This window comes from Patiria miniata, unplaced genomic scaffold (assembly GCF_015706575.1).
Source record: "Patiria miniata isolate m_02_andy unplaced genomic scaffold, ASM1570657v1 HiC_scaffold_2, whole genome shotgun sequence".
Lineage (NCBI taxonomy): Eukaryota > Metazoa > Echinodermata > Asteroidea > Valvatida > Asterinidae > Patiria > Patiria miniata.
In genome coordinates this window covers 19,071,313-19,090,396 of record NW_024037058.1, presented here as the reverse complement: position 1 = coordinate 19,090,396, position 19,084 = coordinate 19,071,313, and the positions used below count along the sequence as shown (strand labels likewise).

General features: G+C 41.0%; 3 protein-coding genes across 3 annotated transcripts; 2 read left to right on the top strand and 1 right to left on the bottom strand.

Moving 5' to 3' along the window:
- The first annotated feature begins 5,955 nt into the window (after nucleotides 1–5,955).
- Nucleotides 5,956–6,966, top strand: LOC119726430 (RYamide receptor-like). The gene has a single exon (XM_038198083.1). It carries the CDS (start codon nucleotides 5,956–5,958, stop codon nucleotides 6,964–6,966), a length of 1,011 nt encoding a protein of 336 aa, XP_038054011.1.
- A 2,805-nt stretch (nucleotides 6,967–9,771) lies between these two features.
- LOC119726429 (RYamide receptor-like) lies at nucleotides 9,772–12,475 on the top strand. The gene is made up of 2 exons (XM_038198082.1): nucleotides 9,772–10,732; nucleotides 12,321–12,475. The coding sequence occupies exons 1-2, from the start codon at nucleotides 9,778–9,780 to the stop codon at nucleotides 12,473–12,475; spliced, it is 1,110 nt and encodes a 369-aa protein (XP_038054010.1). The 5' UTR covers nucleotides 9,772–9,777.
- A 1,943-nt stretch (nucleotides 12,476–14,418) lies between these two features.
- LOC119726783 lies at nucleotides 14,419–17,327 on the bottom strand. The gene is made up of 2 exons (XM_038198633.1): nucleotides 16,224–17,327; nucleotides 14,419–14,988 (listed from the first exon to the last, which is right to left on the bottom strand). Exons 1-2 carry the CDS (start codon nucleotides 16,497–16,499, stop codon nucleotides 14,707–14,709), a joined length of 558 nt encoding a protein of 185 aa, XP_038054561.1. The 5' UTR covers nucleotides 16,500–17,327; the 3' UTR covers nucleotides 14,419–14,706.
- Between the last annotated feature and the right edge of the window lie 1,757 nt (nucleotides 17,328–19,084).

Below are 19,084 nucleotides of genomic sequence, written 5' to 3'. Positions count from 1 at the left end.
AGTTGACTGCTATGCCAGGAATTAGGCCTATGCATGCTTTGTATCCACCGTGCTATATTAGGCGTTGCCAGCGGGGGGAGGGGGGGGGTGGTTGTAAGGGGCATTTGCCCCCTAATATTTTGGTAAAGAGTGCCCTTCTTTTTAACAAGTGCCCTTTTTTTATAGCAAGTGACCTTTTTTGTGCTCAGTGTTGGCCTTTCCGGGTGCCTTTTTAAATTCAGTTCACGCACGTATGTATCGCCCTGAAAAGCACCATGTATCCCTTATTTTGCATAATCGTCGGTTTTGAACAGTGTCCCCGTCGACAGATGGTACCAGCCCCCCCCCCCCCCCCCCCCAACCACCACCACCGTGATTTTACGGAGCCCAAGTGTCCGGAGAAAAAACGTGTCTACATTTCAGCACGGATGCGCAGGTGCCCTTTCACTTACCCCCCCCCCCCCCCCCCCCCATGAAATTGCCTTAATACGCTACTGTATTTTAGAGTTTCACCACGAAAAAAAAAGGATTTCTTTTCAATTGCTATTTTCCTAAAAGTTAGTCACTTTTGAATCAAACATTGAACGAAAACAATCCACCGACGTTTAGTTAATATTGACTCTTTGCATTCTTTGGCTGCTTGAATTTTCAGAGGGTTGCAAACGCCCAAATTAAAATATAGGTTTCCCGACTATTTTAAAACATTTTTCGTTCAAATTCACCGATTCTTATATTCTATTTCGTCTAGCTTCATCAATTTATTGCACTTTCAATGTTTAATTTCGTCTTTTGTCAGAGAATAAAGTTAGTCCAAACAAATTCAAACAATTAGCACACGTTTTCGACCCGGTGTATTCGATTTCGTCTCGTCTACGCCGAATCGTGTTATTCAGAAATCAAATTCGTCTAATTGATTGATATAAGACGAATTTGATCTCTGAATGCTGCCATTAGGCATCAGCTTAGACGAATTTGATCTGTAATGACGAATATTCTCTAAAAAGGGTGACCAAACTTTGAAATTGAATGGTAAATGATTGTTAAAAGCATGTGGAATTTTCCTCGGACGAAATTGAATGTTAGAGTTGGTGAATCTGACTATGAACTTGAATAATGTTTTAAAATAGCCGGGAAAACCTGTAATTTAGTAATAAATTAATAATTAAGTATTTTTTCAATTAAAACAAACATACAAATTGAACATTTTTCAGGAGAAAAGGTCAATTTTTGAGGAAATCGTTTCAAATTGTAAGCTTCGATAAAACCTTCCAATTACAAAGTATTCATTTAGCTCTTCTTTTCCATTTTGTCCACTTTATTCCATTTTCCACATTATTTTGTATAATCATAGGTTTTCCCGGCTATTCTAATTTCGTCCACGAAAAATTGCACACGTTTTTAACAATACCAATATATTAGTCATTTACCATTCAATTATAAAGTTTGGTCACCCTCTTTATCGGGTCGAGAAATAGGCATCAAATTCCTCTAAGGTGTTGCCGAATGGCAGCATTCAGAAATTAAATCTGCCTTAAATAAATCTATTAGACGAATTTGATTTCTGAATAACACGATCGGCGTACACGAGATAAAATTGTAACACTCCTGGTCGAAAACGTGCGCTCATTGTTTGAGTTTCTGTGGACTTAATTTGAAATTCTATGACTAAGAATGAATTTAATCATTCGAAGCGCACTAAATCGTTGTTGCTGGACACATTTGAATATAAGAATCGGTGAATTCGAACGAAGAAAGTTTTAAAATAGCCGGGAAAAAAACCTACCTTAAATCATTGAGTTTTGTATACTTGATAGATTTAAAACAAAAAGAAATGTCATTCCTCCTTTTTTTTTTTTTAAATCTCTCACAATTACTGCTCCAGTTCTTTCTTTTGAAAAACAACAACACCAACTTGCACCAACTCCACCAACAACAACAACAACACCAACTTGCCCTTACTCTTAGCTTTAATAACCCATCGCTATCCACATTACTCGGAAATATAATATTAATAAAGAGCATGTGCGTCACGCGAACATTAATCAAATAATACATTGAGGACAGGCCCCAGGAGAGAAACCGGCCGTGAATTGCACTCACTTACCATACGTGGAACATATTGAGTGAGTGAATTTAATTTAATGTGTTGCATCAAAGCGAGACAGTCTTTTATACTCGTCGATGAAGTAAAATGTAATTTTGTTAATAGCTCCGAGGCGCTGGAGGATTTTTATAAAGGGAGGTACCGTACTACATTTGCAAACATCAAAAAACGAAATGACCAAATTATCACGAAATACCAAGTTACTGCATTGTAAGGGAATGACAGTCTAAAGCATCCTGTAAAATCGTGGCTCCTGGTGTGCTGACATTTTCAAGAAAAAATTGTAATTTTCCAACGCTGGTAGGCCGACCAGCGTTGGAGAAAACTGGCTTATTTTCAAAAATGCTCCTAATTTTTTTCAAATTTAGCTATTCTGCATTTTCTTTGCAATTGAATACACACCAGTGAAGAGGTACAAGCCTGCTAGACTGATTCACTGACCTTAAAATTCCCCAAAGTCTACGAATTGCTCCGTTTCATCTTAAGTGGGGTCAGGGAACCAGACTACAAGAATATGATTTTGTTTTGTTTTCCCAGCATGTCAGTTTAACAATATTTGCTATTACATTCTAATCCTCCAAATCCATATGTTTCAAAAAATTGCAGCAAAAGCAAATGTTGTACATTCCCTTTAAGTCTGAGAACAATTTTGTTACAACGGACGCATGCGCATTAGGCCAAAAAGTAAAAATTTCTGTTTCTGTAAATTTGTTTCAGACAAAATAATTGCATGCCGGCAAACATGTTTTCTTTACCTCAGGGTGGATCCAGAATAATTTTTTTGGGTTTTTGTTTGTTTTTTGGGAGCCCAATTTTGGTCCCAAAAATGTGGGTCCAGCAAATTACGACGTGGGATTCGAGGGCTCTGTGGTCCGATCTGAGGCAATTTCTGACTACTTTAATCGATTTTTTTTAAGGAAAAGGTGGTGTACTCAGTGCCTGCCTTTATTGCGACGTCAATTAAAAAAAATAAAAATAATAATTGGTTTCATTTTTTTCGGAAGGGGGGGGGGGGGAGGAGGGGCATGGCGCCCGTTCCCCCCCCCCCCCTCCGATCCGCCCTTGCCTACATGTCAACTATGATACTTGCACATCTTCGCTGCCCTCAAACATTTAAGGAAAACAGTACCAAGTGGTACAACCCATGGCGGCCCGGTAACTGTTAATACGACTTACGGAACCGTACGTGCGCGCACCCGGGCCGTAACGACTTTTTTAATATAGGTTTTCCCGGTTATTTTAACACTTGTATCACTCGAATTCCCTATATCGATACTTTAATTTCGTCCCCGAACATCGCCAAGCTCAATTCTCAATCTGAATTTCAAAAAGCCACCACTAGATTTCATTTAAGGTTCAGTGTAATTCAAATTGTTAGCATTCCGATTCGTCCAAAATCTTTGAAATTCGTCTCGTGAAGCAATCGGCGTTGAATTGACAAAGCAAGTTCGTTTTTTGTCATTCGTTTTCATGTTGTTGTCATTACATTTCGTCCCTGGTGACTTAATAGATCGTATACGATTAGAAAACGCGCCTAATCTTTACACTTATTTGAAGCATTATGCGTATTAAAACAATGATAATTCAACATATATTTCCATAAATGTATAAATAAAAGTAGTTAGCTGTAAGGTATGAATTTTTATTTCTGTGTTTCACAATTACCATTAGAGTCAGGAATTGACATTTCACAATTATAGTAATGACATGGACACTAAGCATTAGGTTCAAATACCTTCTTAATGTTGTTCTTTGATAGACATAACTTATATCTGTTGTTTTATTCATATACATATATCAAAGAGCAACATTACGAAGGTGTTTGATCTTAATGCTTAATTTCCATATGCTAAGCAAAGAGCATATTGTGAAAGTTCAATTTCTGATTTTAATGTTAATTGTCAAAGAAAACTCAATACTTACAGCTATACTTTCATTTATAAGGAAATATTTGTTAAAAATTAAAATGTAATTAATGCGCAAACAAGTCCAAAGATTGGGCACATTTTTAATCGTAACATTTTAAGTCACAAGCGACGAAATGTAACGACAAGAACATTAAAAAATTTTCAATTCAACGCCGATTGCTTCACGAGACGAATTTCAAATTGAGAATTGAGCTTGGCGATGTTCGGGGACGAAATTTAAGTATCGATATAGGGAATTTGTGTGATACAAGTGTTAAAATAGCCGGGAAAACCTATACCTTGAAATAACGTCATGGGCATTATTAAAGTTCTCCTTTTTTTTTGGTCCACGCGTCCATCTTTCGTTTCAAGAATCTTATCATGGAAAATTATTTTCATAATGACAATAACCTTCTCTGTTATTTATTTTAAAATACATTTATTTCCTTTAGATGCACAGGAAATCTAGAAACGTATAGATTTGCTTTGTTTCAACAGGAAATTAATGTATTTTTAAATTAATAAAAGGGAATCTTGCTTCCCTGCTTTCTCTCCCTTTTTTTTTGAGAATTAATGTCCCCGTTCACGTTTTGAAAAAAACAAAGAGGCTGACTTGCCTGGTTTTTTTTACTTTACAGAACCCGGCAACAGCATGGCAGGATGCAAGAATCGCCAGATCTTTTGTGAGGCCTATATTAGATTCTGTGCCGAGAATTCAATGTTGCCTAGCCAATTACCTGTATGTGCCCGTAACACAACTACGAGCGCGCACACCGTCGGTTCAGTTTAAGCAAAGGATTCCTCCACGAGAAAATGAATCAAGCATGAAATCCATTTTCAAGGACACGCCCTGCGCATGGGCCCGGTTACATTAACCCAAAACCCTCTCTTAAATGTTTCCTACAGGTCGTCTCTGAAACGGACTTGCTCAGATCTCCTCTCAAGCATGCGAATAAAAAAAATATGTTACACAGCCATTTGTCTAGACGGATCAAGCTCGCGAAATCGTTCTGCTAGAAAGAGATTCGTAAAAAGAGTACATGTTTTACGATATTTTGTTTCTTAATGTCAAGAATTCGGGAATTATAAATACCGTCACACTTAGTCCCTTAATTACTTAATTGGTATACTCACACAAAAATTAATAATCGCTGAAAACGTTTATCTTCTTTCTGAAGTTGAAGGAGCTTCGAAATGTCCCCTTTTTTTCCAATCAAAATATTGGGGTTTTTATCAGAAGGAAGGGTTTTTAGACTGAAAGACTGTTCCTTAGTGAGTGATTAACGATAACAATCGGTCCTATATAGGCTCCTTCGTGTAAAAGGCTTCTGCCTTTGCACCTTTTGGTAAAAAATATGTGATATGTGTTTTCCTTTAATTGGATGATGTTACAAAAATGACCCCTACCTTGCTTCACAAAATAGGCTCCTATAGAACAAAACTACTGGACCGAATCGGGCGACCTTGGCTTTACTTTTCTTCTAAAAAGATTTTTCAAGCATTCTTTGGTATAATGGTGTGAGTTTCGGGATAGTGGAAGTATGCCATTCCGGTTTTTTTTCCCACCACCCTGTACAGAAGGAGCAATGTATTATCCATCATTATTTTAACCCCCCTCCCCCCACTTTGTTTTAATATCCAAAGCATCCTATAATAAAGGAAACTTTAAATCCCACTTGGTACAGATATGCAATTGTGGAAATGACGAATGGATCTTGTTATAGCCTGGCCAATTGCAATCAAAGCTCCTATCAAAGACGATATACCCGCACTCGGTATTCTGTATACGGACACAGGCTATTTCCATGAGTATCGTCACGTTAATTGGACAAGAAATTCTGGTCAGGATCGCTTATAACGGATGCGTCAATTGGTACGGTCGTCTCTTGATGTCTTGCGACCAAAGAGGTTTCACGTACAGGAAAAGTAGACTCCATCACCTTTTTTGTTCTATAAAAAAGAGCAATGGAAAAGATACTAGTTTTACGAATTTATAAGACTATCGTGGGCATTATTGGCATCTTGGGCAACGGTCTCGTCTGTCTTGTCATTGGTAAAGTTTCATCGATGCAGACTCGCACCAACGCCTTCATCTTCCACCAAGCCGTGGTGGATGTCTTGGGCTCGACTATGCTTCTACTACAGAGTGAAGTTCCACTGCCCGAACCCCTACCCGACAGTGCCCAGGGGTACTTCATCTGCGTCATCTGGAACAGTAACTTTGTACTTTTTCTCCTGTTTGTAATTTCAACTTATAATCTGCTGTCGTTGACCATGGAGAGGTACTTCGCCATCGTTTATCCTTTTAAGTACCAAGCGGCGTTCGCTGCGCACCCACGGCTGAAAGTCGACCTAATCATCGCCGGCTGTTGGGTCCTCGGAGTCGCAATCAAGTCTTACGGTCTGGTGATATTCGAGTTTCCGAACGGCAAGTGTGTGGCGAGGGATATCCCAATCTCCCAGGTCATGGGGATCCTGACGGCCGTCCTGCAGTACGTGGTACCGGTGGCAGTGATGCTGTTCGCGTACATCCGTATCAGCGTGGAGCTCAAGAGAGGAGCGGCCCAGGTGGGACCGGTACCGGCACCGGCGGCCCTGGCTCCCGCTGCCGGTACATCCAACTCGGATACCTCTCGACCAGCACCGAATATGATGGAATCCCTCATGCAGGCCAGACGCAACACCTTCAAGACCCTACTGATCGTCTTCATCACGTTCTTGGTCTGCTGGACACCAAACCAGCTTCTGTTCTTCATGTTCACTGTCGGTTGGACGGTGCACGATAAGTGGTACTACCTTCTGTCTGTGGCGATGGTGGCCACCAACTGCTGCGTCAACCCGGTCATCTACGCCTTCAAGTACCGCCAGTTTCGCAACGGATTTTTGGAGATGGTCGGACGCGGAAAACGCAACCGCAATATGCCCAATAATGCGATCGCTTCACACCAAATTAGCCGCCAAATCCCAAACGAATGAAATCGAACATTGAAAACTCATTTATAATAGTTGCATGCTTCAAGTTTGATTTGTTTCATGCACTCATGATATCCCGAGGTATAGGTACTCATAGTAGAGTGAAAGGATTCTTGGTTTTTTGTTTTTTCGAAATGAATCTTGGACAGTTTTTGAATAGATGGGGGAAAGAATAATTATAAAGAAATCGAGAAATATGAGTACCTCGTCCACAGGTTTCTCATATTCGAAACGTTGAAAAACGGCGCCAAATAGTTCAGAAGGATTGACCTATCTGTTTGTGAACTCATCGGAAACTGTTTATTATTTTTTGAGATTAAGCTTTAACATCCAAATGTCCACTGCAAGTATCCGGTAAAAATTCCTTGATTGGAAGTTTGAAAGATTCGCATTTCTTCAGGTAAAATCGAAATCATGCCGCCTAGGCCTACTCATGTAAAAGTGTGAATAATAATCATACGTTATGTATATTTATGAACAACGGTTTCCAATAACTTGTACAGATATGTCGCACATAATTATCAGAATTTATCGTATTTGTTCACAGAGCCTTTAAAAAAAACCAAACCGCACTAATTGCCGACAAGAGGTGTAAACAAAAAGCTGTTTTATTTCTTATATTGTTATGGGGATGTCGAGTGCCTGGCAGAAGGGCATATGCGCGTATACGCCATTTTGCGCGAAACGCGTTATCACCAAGTTCCCAGCAAAAGGGCATTTCCAGAAAACTGCCTCTATTTTAAAGATATAGTCCATCATTTGTAATTTGTGCATTTTGTTCGTTTGAAGCAACAAAAGTGTTCAAAATCTAATGAAGGATACTGAACAACTACCTGATGAAGTTTCAGCTCAGCTTCAGCTGTATATTCCGAGAAAAACAGCATTCTAAGATCTCAATTTCAAATCAAAAGTTGCTGAATCATGTTTTGAATTGTTTTGAATTGCAGCTATACGCGATGTCGCGCACTGATCCGACGAATTATAGCAACCGTGCGCGCCTGTGCGTCGTGCCAATGCTTGCGCGCGCTGCGCCGAATAACAAAACGAACTACTAATTTAAATTTTCCTACGGTAGTCTTAAGACGCACCGTTGGAAAGGCCTTCTTTCGTTGATTACTTCAAAATGATAGCTTGCCAGAAAGCTTAATTTCACAGGGAGTTTAGTCCACATACTATCTTTCAACCAAGTATGTTTTTCAACAATAATACGCCAGTTACTTTTTTCGGATGGCTGCAAATGATGGACTATAGCTTTAATGAAATTTAAACATTTCCTTCGGAAATGAACACAAGTTGCTCCAAAAATTATGATTGAGACGTGTGACAAAAATGTGACATTAGTACGATTTATGATACGAGTAACATTGGATTCATAATACCCGTGGGGGAACATTGGAGCCTTTCCATGCAATTTTCCTAAAAGCGATTTTCGCGTCAGAACGCTCATAAGCAAGCCCTTCTTCCGGGCACCCGACGTATTTGTTGGTGGTATATACATTATTTCATTGTTTTTCAAAGGCCCGTCGGTCGCATCACGAACCGGCGTATCTCAATTTTTGGCCAAATTGAGTTTTTGTAATCAACGTTTTTATTTCATCAAAATGCTCATCCTTACAAAGTTTTATTCTGATCTGAGTTCTGATTAACTAAAAACACTTATTAGACTCTGCGGTTTATCTTTAAAAACTGAAATCATTAACCACGAAGCGACGTTTTACGATACGCCGCTTTACACGCTAATTTCCATAGTGCTATGACGTCACCAAGGAGCATCAACATGAAAAGTGTGCATTTAGAGTTGCACGAACCATTAAGCGCGTTGTATGAAATACGATAACCATGATAGAAATCTGTTTCAGGAAGTGACGTGTATCTTGGGAATCGAATTTCTTAAAAACTAAGCAACTCAGATGTAAACGGATTGCATACGATGAAGTTTAATCTATAATTTACTAGCAAAAACTAAAAAGCTTGAAATCTTACACAGGAAGTAAAAGGAATGAGCCTGCAAAAATATGACCAACTTGAAATTGTTTTTTCTCAAAACGCAAAAAAAAAAAAACTGGGTTACGTCGGTTCATGGTGCAACCGACATGCATATGCATGTATATCACAAGACAATAATAAAATGCACGTTCCTTTGTGTATAAATTGTGAACATGTACAAAATGTTTGGAGATAAATCATAGAAATGTGTGTATAATAATATTACTGTTTCAACAAATTATTCTTCAAAAACAATAACCTTCTTATTAAATGTCTCAAGGATAGCCAACTGAAAGTTGAGGTCAAAGTGGAAATCGTGAAATCTTGATGTGCACACGTGTAGTTGAAATGCCGAACAGTGGTTTTGTCATTTTTTTCCGGACTCAGTGGAAACTCCATAATGCTCGCCAAAAGAAATGTGAGGTTTATTTCGTAAACGAAGCATGTTTACGACAACTATCGTTTTTCTTTGTTATACTCATTTGGATGATTCAATCCACTTTGCGAGACAATTCTCCTGGTGCAGATTAGTATGGGAGTGGCGAGCATCATCTTGGTAGCCTGACCGATTCCACTCATGATAGCTCCTATCCCAACACGACGTACGAGTACTCTGTATTATGCATACGGAGACAGGCTATGCGCATAATATCTTAACGTTTATTGGACAAGAGCTACTCAGCAGGAATGCTTATAAAGGATGTGTCAACTGGTACGGTCGTATCTTGATGTCTTGCGATCAAAGAGGTTTCAAGTTTATGTAGATATAAACTTGTACACCCTTTTACTCAAATAGCTGCACACAATAGGCCTATTGCTGATATAGACATGGAAAAGATACTAGTTTTACGGATCTATAAGACTATCGTGGGCATTATTGGCATCTTAGGCAACGGTCTCGTCTGTCTCGTCATCGGTAAAGTCTCATCGATGCAGACTCGCACCAACGCCTTCATCTTTCACCAAGCCGTGGTGGATGTCTTGGGCTCGACTATGATTCTCCTACAGAGTGAAGTTCCGCTGCCCGAACCCCTACCCAACAGCGCCCAGGGGTACTTCATCTGCGTCTTCTGGAACAGTAACTTTGTACTTTTTCTCCTGTTTGTAATTTCAACTTTTAATCTGATGTCATTGACCATGAAGAGGTACTTTGCCATCGTTTATCCTTTCAAGTACCAAGCGGCGTTCACTGCGCACCCACGGCTGAAAGTCGGCTTGATCATTGCCGGCTGTTGGGTCCTCGGAGTCGCAATCAAGGCCTACGTTGCAGCGATCTTTGAGTTCTCCAACGGCGAGTGTGTGGCGAGGGATATCCCAATCTCCCAGGTCATGGGGATCCTGACGGCCGTCCTGCAGTACGTGGTACCGGTGGCAGTGATGTTGTTCGCGCACATCCGTATCAGCATGGAGCTCAAGAGAGGAGCGGCCCGGGTGGGACCGGCACCAGCACCGGCACCGGTGGCTGCGGCACCCGCTGCCGGTACATCCAACTCACACACCGCCCAGCCAGCACCGAATATGATGGAATCCCTCATGCAGGCTAGACGCAACACCTTCAAGACCCTACTGATCGTCTTCATCACGTTCTTGGTCTGCTGGACACCAAACCAGTTTCTGTTCTTCATGTTCAATGTCGGTTGGACGGTGCACGATAAGTGGTACTACCTTCTGTCTGTGGCGATGGTGGCCACCAACTGCTGCGTCAACCCGGTCATCTACGCCTTCAAGTACCGCCAGTTTCGCAACGGATTTTGGGAGATGGTCGGACGCGGAAAACGCAACCGCAATGCGATCGCTATTCACCAAATTAGCCGCCAGATACCAAACGAATGAAATCGAACACTGAACACTCATATAATAGTTTATTGCTTCAAGTTTGATTTATTTCATGCACTCACAAGTATTATGTATGATACACGGAATGATAACTAAGAGCTAGTAAAGATGACACAATGTAATACTCATAGTGGAGTGGCATACGCTTTCTTCGAAAAAAAAATCTTGGAAAGTTTGAAATAGATGACGGAAAGAATACAAAGGAGAGATATGTATACCTTCCCTATCTAATCACTTAATACAATCTAGAGTTTTCCCATGCTTGAGACGTTCAAGTCCGCACTAATTATTTCGGAAGGATTGGCCTATCTGTTTGTGAACTCGTCGAGAGCTGCTCATCATGTTTTGTAAAACTTATAAGGCCTGTTTCAGACGTCGTGCTTATGCCGCGTTGAATAGAAATAAAGTTGGACTTTCTTATTCGACACGGCACAAGCACGACGTTTGAAACCAATTTGGCTCGGCAGTTGATTTCGGCTCGGTAGAAGACTTTAGCTTGACAGTGTCTGCCGTACTTATCCATTTAGTACGGCAGTAGCACGGCGCGGTTTCAAACGTCGTGGTACTGCCGTGTCGGAAATAATTTCAATTCGAAGTTGGTCGGCTAACTTCGAATTGAAATTGTATTCAACACGGCAGTAGCACGACGTTTGAAACCGCGCGCCGTGCTACTGTGGTAAACATCGTTCATCATTAGGAATGTGCATGCCCGTAACGTGTGTACGAGTAAAGAAATAATCAACAAACAAACGCATCAACAAACCTGGCGACTAAGGCCGTGTCCGAAACGGGCTTCCAGAGCTACGGCTACGTCTATTGCCAGCGCGTCCCCGCGTATTTTCAATGGGCGCAGACCTAGACCTAGCTCTAGACAGCTGATTCGGATGCAGCCTTTACATAGATTTGTTTTTCAAGAATCAAATGGTGCACACCCGTAAATAGGCCTAAACCCATGTGCCAAGCTCATGAATAAAAGTTATACCCTCAAAATAATCAATATTAGAGAGTTCTGAGAGCAGTAAAATTGGGGAATTGAAGGGTAATGGCAATGAACCTCTGGCCCGGACTTGGAACTTCCAACTCTGAGCATTTTGGATGCAATTGGGCTCGAAAGTGGCGCTTTTTTTGCCATGTTGTGGAGGGATCGTTTTTCAACATGGCAACTTTTCCGCTTGGGAAAAATAGGGGTCGTCTTCTTTGGGTGAGAATTTCTCGAAAAATCAAAGATGACATGTTGATCATTATTTTTCTGTGCAGTTTAAATACCTGTGAGAGTTCTGAGTATTTTTAAAACAATTTTGAAGTATGGGCATTTAGCATTTGTGACTATGGGTATTTTAATGCAGGGGTGCATCCATAGGCAGATTAGGAATAAGCGTAACGTTCTCATCGGGCCTTGACAACCAAAGGACTACAATAAGGCACACCAGTATAACTTTCCTCCGGGAATAAGTACTTGATTAAGGAGTACCTGTTGACCTGCTCATTCGATTTTATTCGACACGGCATAAGCACGACGTCTGAAACAGGCCTAGCATTTACATCCAATGCAAATTTGCAGTCAACAAATCTTTCTATTGAAAGTTTAAAAGATTCGCATTTTCTTCAGTTTAAAGGCATCGTTTGCTTTTCGTTCATTTTGTTCGTTGTGAATTATAACACCACTCAAATTCAAAAAAAGAATGTCTAGGACCTAACCTGTTGAATTTAAGCTCAGTGGATATTACACTCTTCGAGAAAACAATGAAAAACCATGCACAATCTTTTGCTCACTATTCCGTGAATATCACTCTTTATTACAAAAAAGAAATCAGTCAATAGATTGATCCTTGGAAGTACAATTCTTTATTTCTTCTAAATGACTGCAAGCCAGACAGAATCATTTCATGGTATTTTAGTACCAGAACGATCTTTATCCAAGTAAGCTTTCTGATAATATTTTGGGTAAGGCAGTATGAATAATTATTGCATGTTCAATTCCATTAACTTGTACAGATATGTCGCACATATTAAAACTTTATTGTATTTGTCCACAGAGAAACTTTACAAAAATTTCAAACTTTATTGTTACCATTCAATATCTAAACAAATAAAAAGAGTATTTCTTACGGCTGAGACGTCCAAAATAAGAGAACAAATCTTATTAAAAAATGGTGGTTATCACAAAAATACTTCATTGTTTGCACGGCCATTGTACCATGCATACCCTAGACTGTATAAAATGAAATGTATGTTTCTTTCTTTCTATATACATTGTGAACGTGCATGTATAAAGGTTCGGAAATAAACCAGATGAATGTGTACAATAATTTTTTTCAACAAATTATTCTTTAAAACTACTTTCTTATATAGAATTTTTAAAGGAAAGTTTTAAACAAGCGGAAAGTTGAGGAAAAAGTCCACTGTTGACATCGCACGTGATTAATTTTTTTTTCAGACTGGATTATACATAGTACTCGCCAAAGGAAATGTAAGATTTAGTTTAGTAAAGAAGGCATGTTTTTTTAAAACAATATCTTTCAGATTATTCAATCCACTTTTACGAGACAATTCTGTCTCCTGGATTAGATTGGCTCCAAGCTTACTAGATTACTTCATCTTTATCTTTTATACCCCAACTCTCCCTGTATTCGATTAGCTGAATATTAATTTGTTGTAATCTCCGGTCTTATTGCCTACAATCCAATTAGAACATTGCACTGCTGTTTTTCTACAATTTATATTCTATTAGTTACCGGGGTAATTCTGTACGTATAAAGAGTCCCGGCGAATTGATCTTCCCTGGGGGAATCACTTTTTCCCTTATTAGGTACAGACTTCGTATAATTCGGGCATTTTAAACTTAATCAAACCCAAGTTCCCCCCCCCCTCCCCCACACACACCGTCCCTCTCTCTCCCTCTAAAATAAACAAAGGAACTGCATTTAATTTTCTAGAGAACCACGTCAGATTTTTGGCAAACCGACGTTAACATAAATAACATATAAATGTGATCAATGTATTGGGGAAAACAAGGAAGCCACGAGCGTTTCAAATTTAATCATGGCCGCTCCTGCAAATTTTATTTACTGAGGAATCTCATAAAACATCGAGTATTCGGACGGTTTCTGGCGGTATCAGGGCCTGGGAGTAGGCAGAACGGGTAGGGAGCCACAGTGACTAATGGGTTCATGTTTTCAGAAAAAAACAAAGGACTTTTGTCCTAATTCCAGTGCCAAAAAAAGGCTTTGAATGCATGCGTTCATCTTTAATATTGTGCACCTTAGTGCGTTCTTGCTTGAAGCCGATTTTCTTTTAATTAAATACACCGTTGTTGGTGTTCACTTCCATGTGGCGACTGTTTTCGTTCGAAGCTCACACGGGCGCCCTCATGCGATGGAATTATGTACAATGCCAGACAAGAAATTCTTAAATCAATGCCTGTCCAAAAAAGCGAGTGATTTATAGGCAGCAGTATTTCCTCCCGCGGTACTTTTCCCAGATGAAAAGTCAATTCGCTCTTTTCACGCTCCGCCATTGGGCATGCAGAGCCTCGATCTGGCAACTTTACACAATAAAAATAGCCGGTTCAGTGATCTGAACACCGACACGGGAATCACTGAACCGGCTATATTTATTGTGTAAAGTTGCCAGATCGAGGCTCTGCACGCCCATGGCGGAAGTGTGAAAAGAGCGAATAGCGCCCCCATAACATACACTGATTAACACAAGAGGGCGTCCTCTCTTATCATCCTGTACAAAACGTAACATGTAAAAACCGGGTCTGTTCCTAGTTTGGCTCAAAAGGGTTTTTTTTGCTGTCGTGGGGTAGCGAACGTGTGCTATATTGCCCAAGGGGGTTGTTAAACCTCATAACATCCACCTCCACCTCGTAGATCCGCCAATAAGGCCTAAACACTTCATTTGACAAGGCGGTTTTCTTCACATTCTGGGAAATATGAAATCCCCCGGTGTTGGAGTCCGCGTCCGATAACTGCCTTCTAGAGCCTCCCCCTGACCGTCCATCTCTCGGTTACCCTCGCCGTCTCTCCCGCGGGGGAACACGGCGTCCCCCTTGGCTATGGCCTGCAGGGACTGCCTCCTGGCCGCTGCCAGGAGTTTCTTGGCGTGCTCCAGCCTCGCGTTGTAGCTGCTCATGCACTCCCGATGGAAGTTGACCTCGCTCTTGAGGGAGTAGTTGTACCGGCCTCGCTGCGAGAAAACCTAGGTGAGAAGAAATAAAAACAATCTATTTATTTCACTTCACATGTATTGTTCTGTCCAGGGTTGCTCCACCACTTTTCATGTAACTGTTTGCCAGGCTGGTGGTCCTGAATCAATCTGTGATTTAGCAAGATTAGGCAAACCTAGTAAAGCTGGAGCCAGAGTGCGCACTATTCTATTCCTTAGCTTTCCTCTACCCTGCCAGGCACACAAGTGATAGTCAGTCAGTCAGTTAGTGAGTCAGTAAACGGAACAGGTGCATGGATGACACAGGCTGGCCCTGAGGCCAAAAAAATAAATCTTCAGTTTCTGTAAGGCCAAAAAAAAAAGTCTCCTGTTTCTGGTATGCGCGCGCGTCGCCGTAGCCATGCGCGTCGGCAAAATGAAAAAGTTTTTTTTCAATGAAAGATGATGTTTCAAAACCGCCAAACTCACTGGTTTGACTGGAATCCTGCTGCTGCACAATTTTAACGTGTTTTTAGATGGGGTTATGATCGAGAATAAGCTTTATGTGGCCTCTCTGGTCTCCCATAATATTTGCACTAAGTTTAGTCGGGCACCATTTGCAGTCATCAGCCGACATTTGAAGCAAAAAAAAACAGGTAAAAAAAAAAATCCGCGTCGCCGCACCACTTTTTGGGCAAGCTCCATACCAGAAACAGGAGACTTTTTTTTTTGGCCTAATGGAGCTTGCCCAAAAAGTGGTGCGACGACGCGGGTTTTTTCCCCCCAACTTTTTTTTTCTTCAAATGCCGGCTGATGTTGCAGATGACGCTTCGATCCCCTTAAAACCCAAACTATCCTTCACTGTGGAGCTTGAGGTGACCTCAGTCAAGGCTTGCATATTCTGCACGCACTTATGGTCTTGACCGACACAAACATGCTCTGGGAAATTTAGTCAAGAAAAAATCAGAGAAAAGGGTAACGCCATACAGCAACATCGATTTGTATGGCGATTCTACTCGTAGCCCATTATTATTTTGAGTTGAATGTTTCTATTTTGTTATCCACAAACGACTTTTACCTTTATCGTTCGAGATCATTTTGAACAAAACAATTCAGAAAAAGGGCCTGCATTTGTCCCAAAAGTCCTGAATTTGTGGGATTTCCACGGGTCTTGGTCCCTTTTACTTTCAATCTGAGTGATTTTGAATAATGTTTGATAATTTGAGTGATTTTCATTCTAAATGACAGGCTCTTGGTTTCACTGTTGGAAATGTAAAGAGAACACCAACCTTGAGCGTCTCTCGTTGAGAGGCATGATCCAGCTGCTCCAACCGCCCGTATCCCAGAGCGTGGGACCGCATGGCTGCCTTGTTGGCCTCCAAGTCGATCAACTCCCGTCGGAGCTGCTGCTTGTACCGGTCCACCCGCTGTTCGTTCAGCCGATAAGCCCGCTCGATGTGCCGCAGGACGATCTGCAGTCTGGCCCGCTCGTTGCTGTTCAGCTGGCCCGTACGGAGGTCCGTCACGGCGTACTCGGGCGCGTAGATGTCGTTTTCTTGCAACATTCTGCGGACTTGTTCCTTTTTTTCTAACTCACACTAAATACCGATTGGTAACTTTTTGGCGCAGTGTTGTCGCCCAAAACAGTATTTTCTTCGCAGTTTTGTAACTTCTCGTATCTGGTTTGAAATCAAAACTGATGTTGACGAAGTTTATCCAATGTTTTGTTGCCTGGGCAGACAGCTTGGCGCAACCTTTCAATCAAGAAGCGGTTTCTACAGGAATAATGTTTAGCAATCAAAGCGTCTGAGAATATTACGGCAATAAACAGTTATAGAAAACTGTACCTTCATTCGTCCGCTGTCGAGTGCCCCAAAAAGGTTGGTTGGAGTTTTATCAAGCTTGCTTTGGTTGAAGAATCATCAAACTTACTTTAATTTTGTTGTTGCTGTTTTTGTTAGATATTGCAGGTCTGGAAAGAGAGGCACCATGCCATATTTTGGTCTCTAAGCCAGAGTGCTAATCCAGGATCGTAGATCCTGCAGTGTAACAAAATAGTTTACCATCTCTTTCATCGTCGGTCAAGCTCTATTGTTTTGTTACCGACTTTTGGCTGTACAGCATCATTCTTTGACGTTCGAGATTCTTCTGCTTCTCCTCCAAAAACATCCTTGCGATATTGCTTCTTAACATGCGTCAGAGTATTTCGTTTGTCAGTGATGTCTCAGGAGAAATTCGCTTTGCAGATTCTGGATCGTCTGGCCGTTTTCACTGACTCATCCTTAAGACCCTTGATTACCATTTACTGCCGACCTCCTTCTGGTATACATTTTAAAGACAATTCTTTTTTTTTTCAAGTGCCGGACTGTTCAATGTTTACAAGATTGCTTCCCGACCAGCTTTGGCTGTATGCCAACCTCTCCATTCCATGCACTTTATAAATACCACGATGAGTCTATGTAACCACGAAACGCCACTAATTCTCGCGTTTATATTCTGACAGCGATCCGAAAGAGCAAAGACAAAGCCTGGACAATGCCTCGAGAACATTTACCTAAATGTTACCTAGAGTCGAGCTACACTACCAAACGCTACGGCGTGCTCCTGAGAAAAGTTTAGAGAAGCCCCTATACCCATTAGCAAATAAATGTCACCATGATTTCGTTTGTTTAGGACTGTTGTTGCCCGTCCATCCTCTGATTGTCACTGAATGTTCTATTTACCTGATATCTCATTAGCATCAAGAGGTTTTTGTCTACTTTAAGTGTTTCTTTGACTCGGTATGTAACCCACGCGTTAAATCTACTTTGAAGAGTTTGCACAAGTGGCTACAAAGAGTTTGCTGAGTTTGGAAGGACCCCTGGAATCCTGTACCTCTTTAAACAACTTCTTTACATGTATCTATTTCTGAAGCTTTTTCCTCGACTCCCTGCGGCCTCTGAATTTGCCATGAGATGTTTCGACTGCATGTATACTTGTATAAGTATCAGCAAACCTTACAATGATCGATCAGAGACTATCACGAAATACGGCCGCAGGCCATTTTGACACAAAATGTTTACTGACGCTTTGACATGGCGAAGAAGCAAAATTTGTTGAAAGTTGGCCTTGAAGACGAATTGCGGGAAGCAAAGGATATCCTGCTCTTTACAATTCAACCCTGATGTTAAAACAAAAGGCCATAAAAAAATTACACCTCAGCGCCAATGTTATCCACCATCGGCACTATTAGGCCTTTGTTCGAGGGTCAAAGTTTCGAAGAACAGCAAAAAAAGGCCAATCATCTTTATTTTCATTTCGAAGACCATCTCTATGACATTCACCTACATTCCGCTTTAAAAGTATAAGTTAAGATTTGTACAGATGTCAACCACGAATCTCCAAAGTATTATAATAAAGCAACGCTTCCGTTGATTGAAAAATTGAGATGTACCGTGTCTTTCCTATGCTCTCGTCAGAAAGCTACAGAGCGCCACCAACAACCCGTAAGTATATAACCAGTGAAACATTAGCCTTTTCATAAGGCCATCGGTGAGTCGTACATTTTACCACAACGCGAATAACCGAAGGCGAATTGAGCGGAGACTACAATGCCGAGTAACGACCTCATGACTTCATTACTATACTCGACCTGTGCTATACAGCCGCTCAATTCGCCATTCATTTAAATATCCAAATATAGAATGGCCTTGTAAAAAGGCTATAGTGGAATATGGCCATCAAGCATGAAAATTTGAAAATTATTTTCCCCACACGGGTAATTCATTTGAGAGATGGAGGGCCTTTTCACAGAGTTGTAGTCGAGTATATCACAAGTCCACCTCAAGCCCATCACAAGCCCATCACAAGTCCATCACAAGCCCATCACAAGTCCATCACAAGTCATCCATGCAGCTTCAAGTCAAGTCACGAGCTATATTTAAATTAGACAAAGCCATTCATTTTTATTCATTATCGCCGGTTACTTGTGACACTCATGAGTTCGCTTACGATTGACTAGTGACCGGACTAGTGATGTACTTATAGGGCTGACAGACCGCACTACAATCGACTACAACACTACCCAGACCACTCCTCTGCGTCCCAAACTGACAAACCCTTGTCTCGAAATTTGGGCGAAATTAGGCCGAATGCGCACCTTCATTCAAAC

Coding starts and splice junctions, on each gene's coding strand:
- LOC119726430 (XM_038198083.1), top strand. CDS start 5,956: ATGGAAAAGATACTAGTTTTACGAATTTATAAGACTATCGTGGGCATT.
- LOC119726429 (XM_038198082.1), top strand. CDS start 9,778: ATGGAAAAGATACTAGTTTTACGGATCTATAAGACTATCGTGGGCATT. Junction 10,733..12,320: donor CGGACGCGGAAAACGCAACC/GCAATGCGATCG, acceptor AAACAGGCCTAG/CATTTACATCCAATGCAAAT.
- LOC119726783 (XM_038198633.1), bottom strand. CDS start 16,499: ATGTTGCAAGAAAACGACATCTACGCGCCCGAGTACGCCGTGACGGAC. Junction 14,989..16,223: donor CTCAACGAGAGACGCTCAAG/GTTGGTGTTCTC, acceptor CTTCTCACCTAG/GTTTTCTCGCAGCGAGGCCG.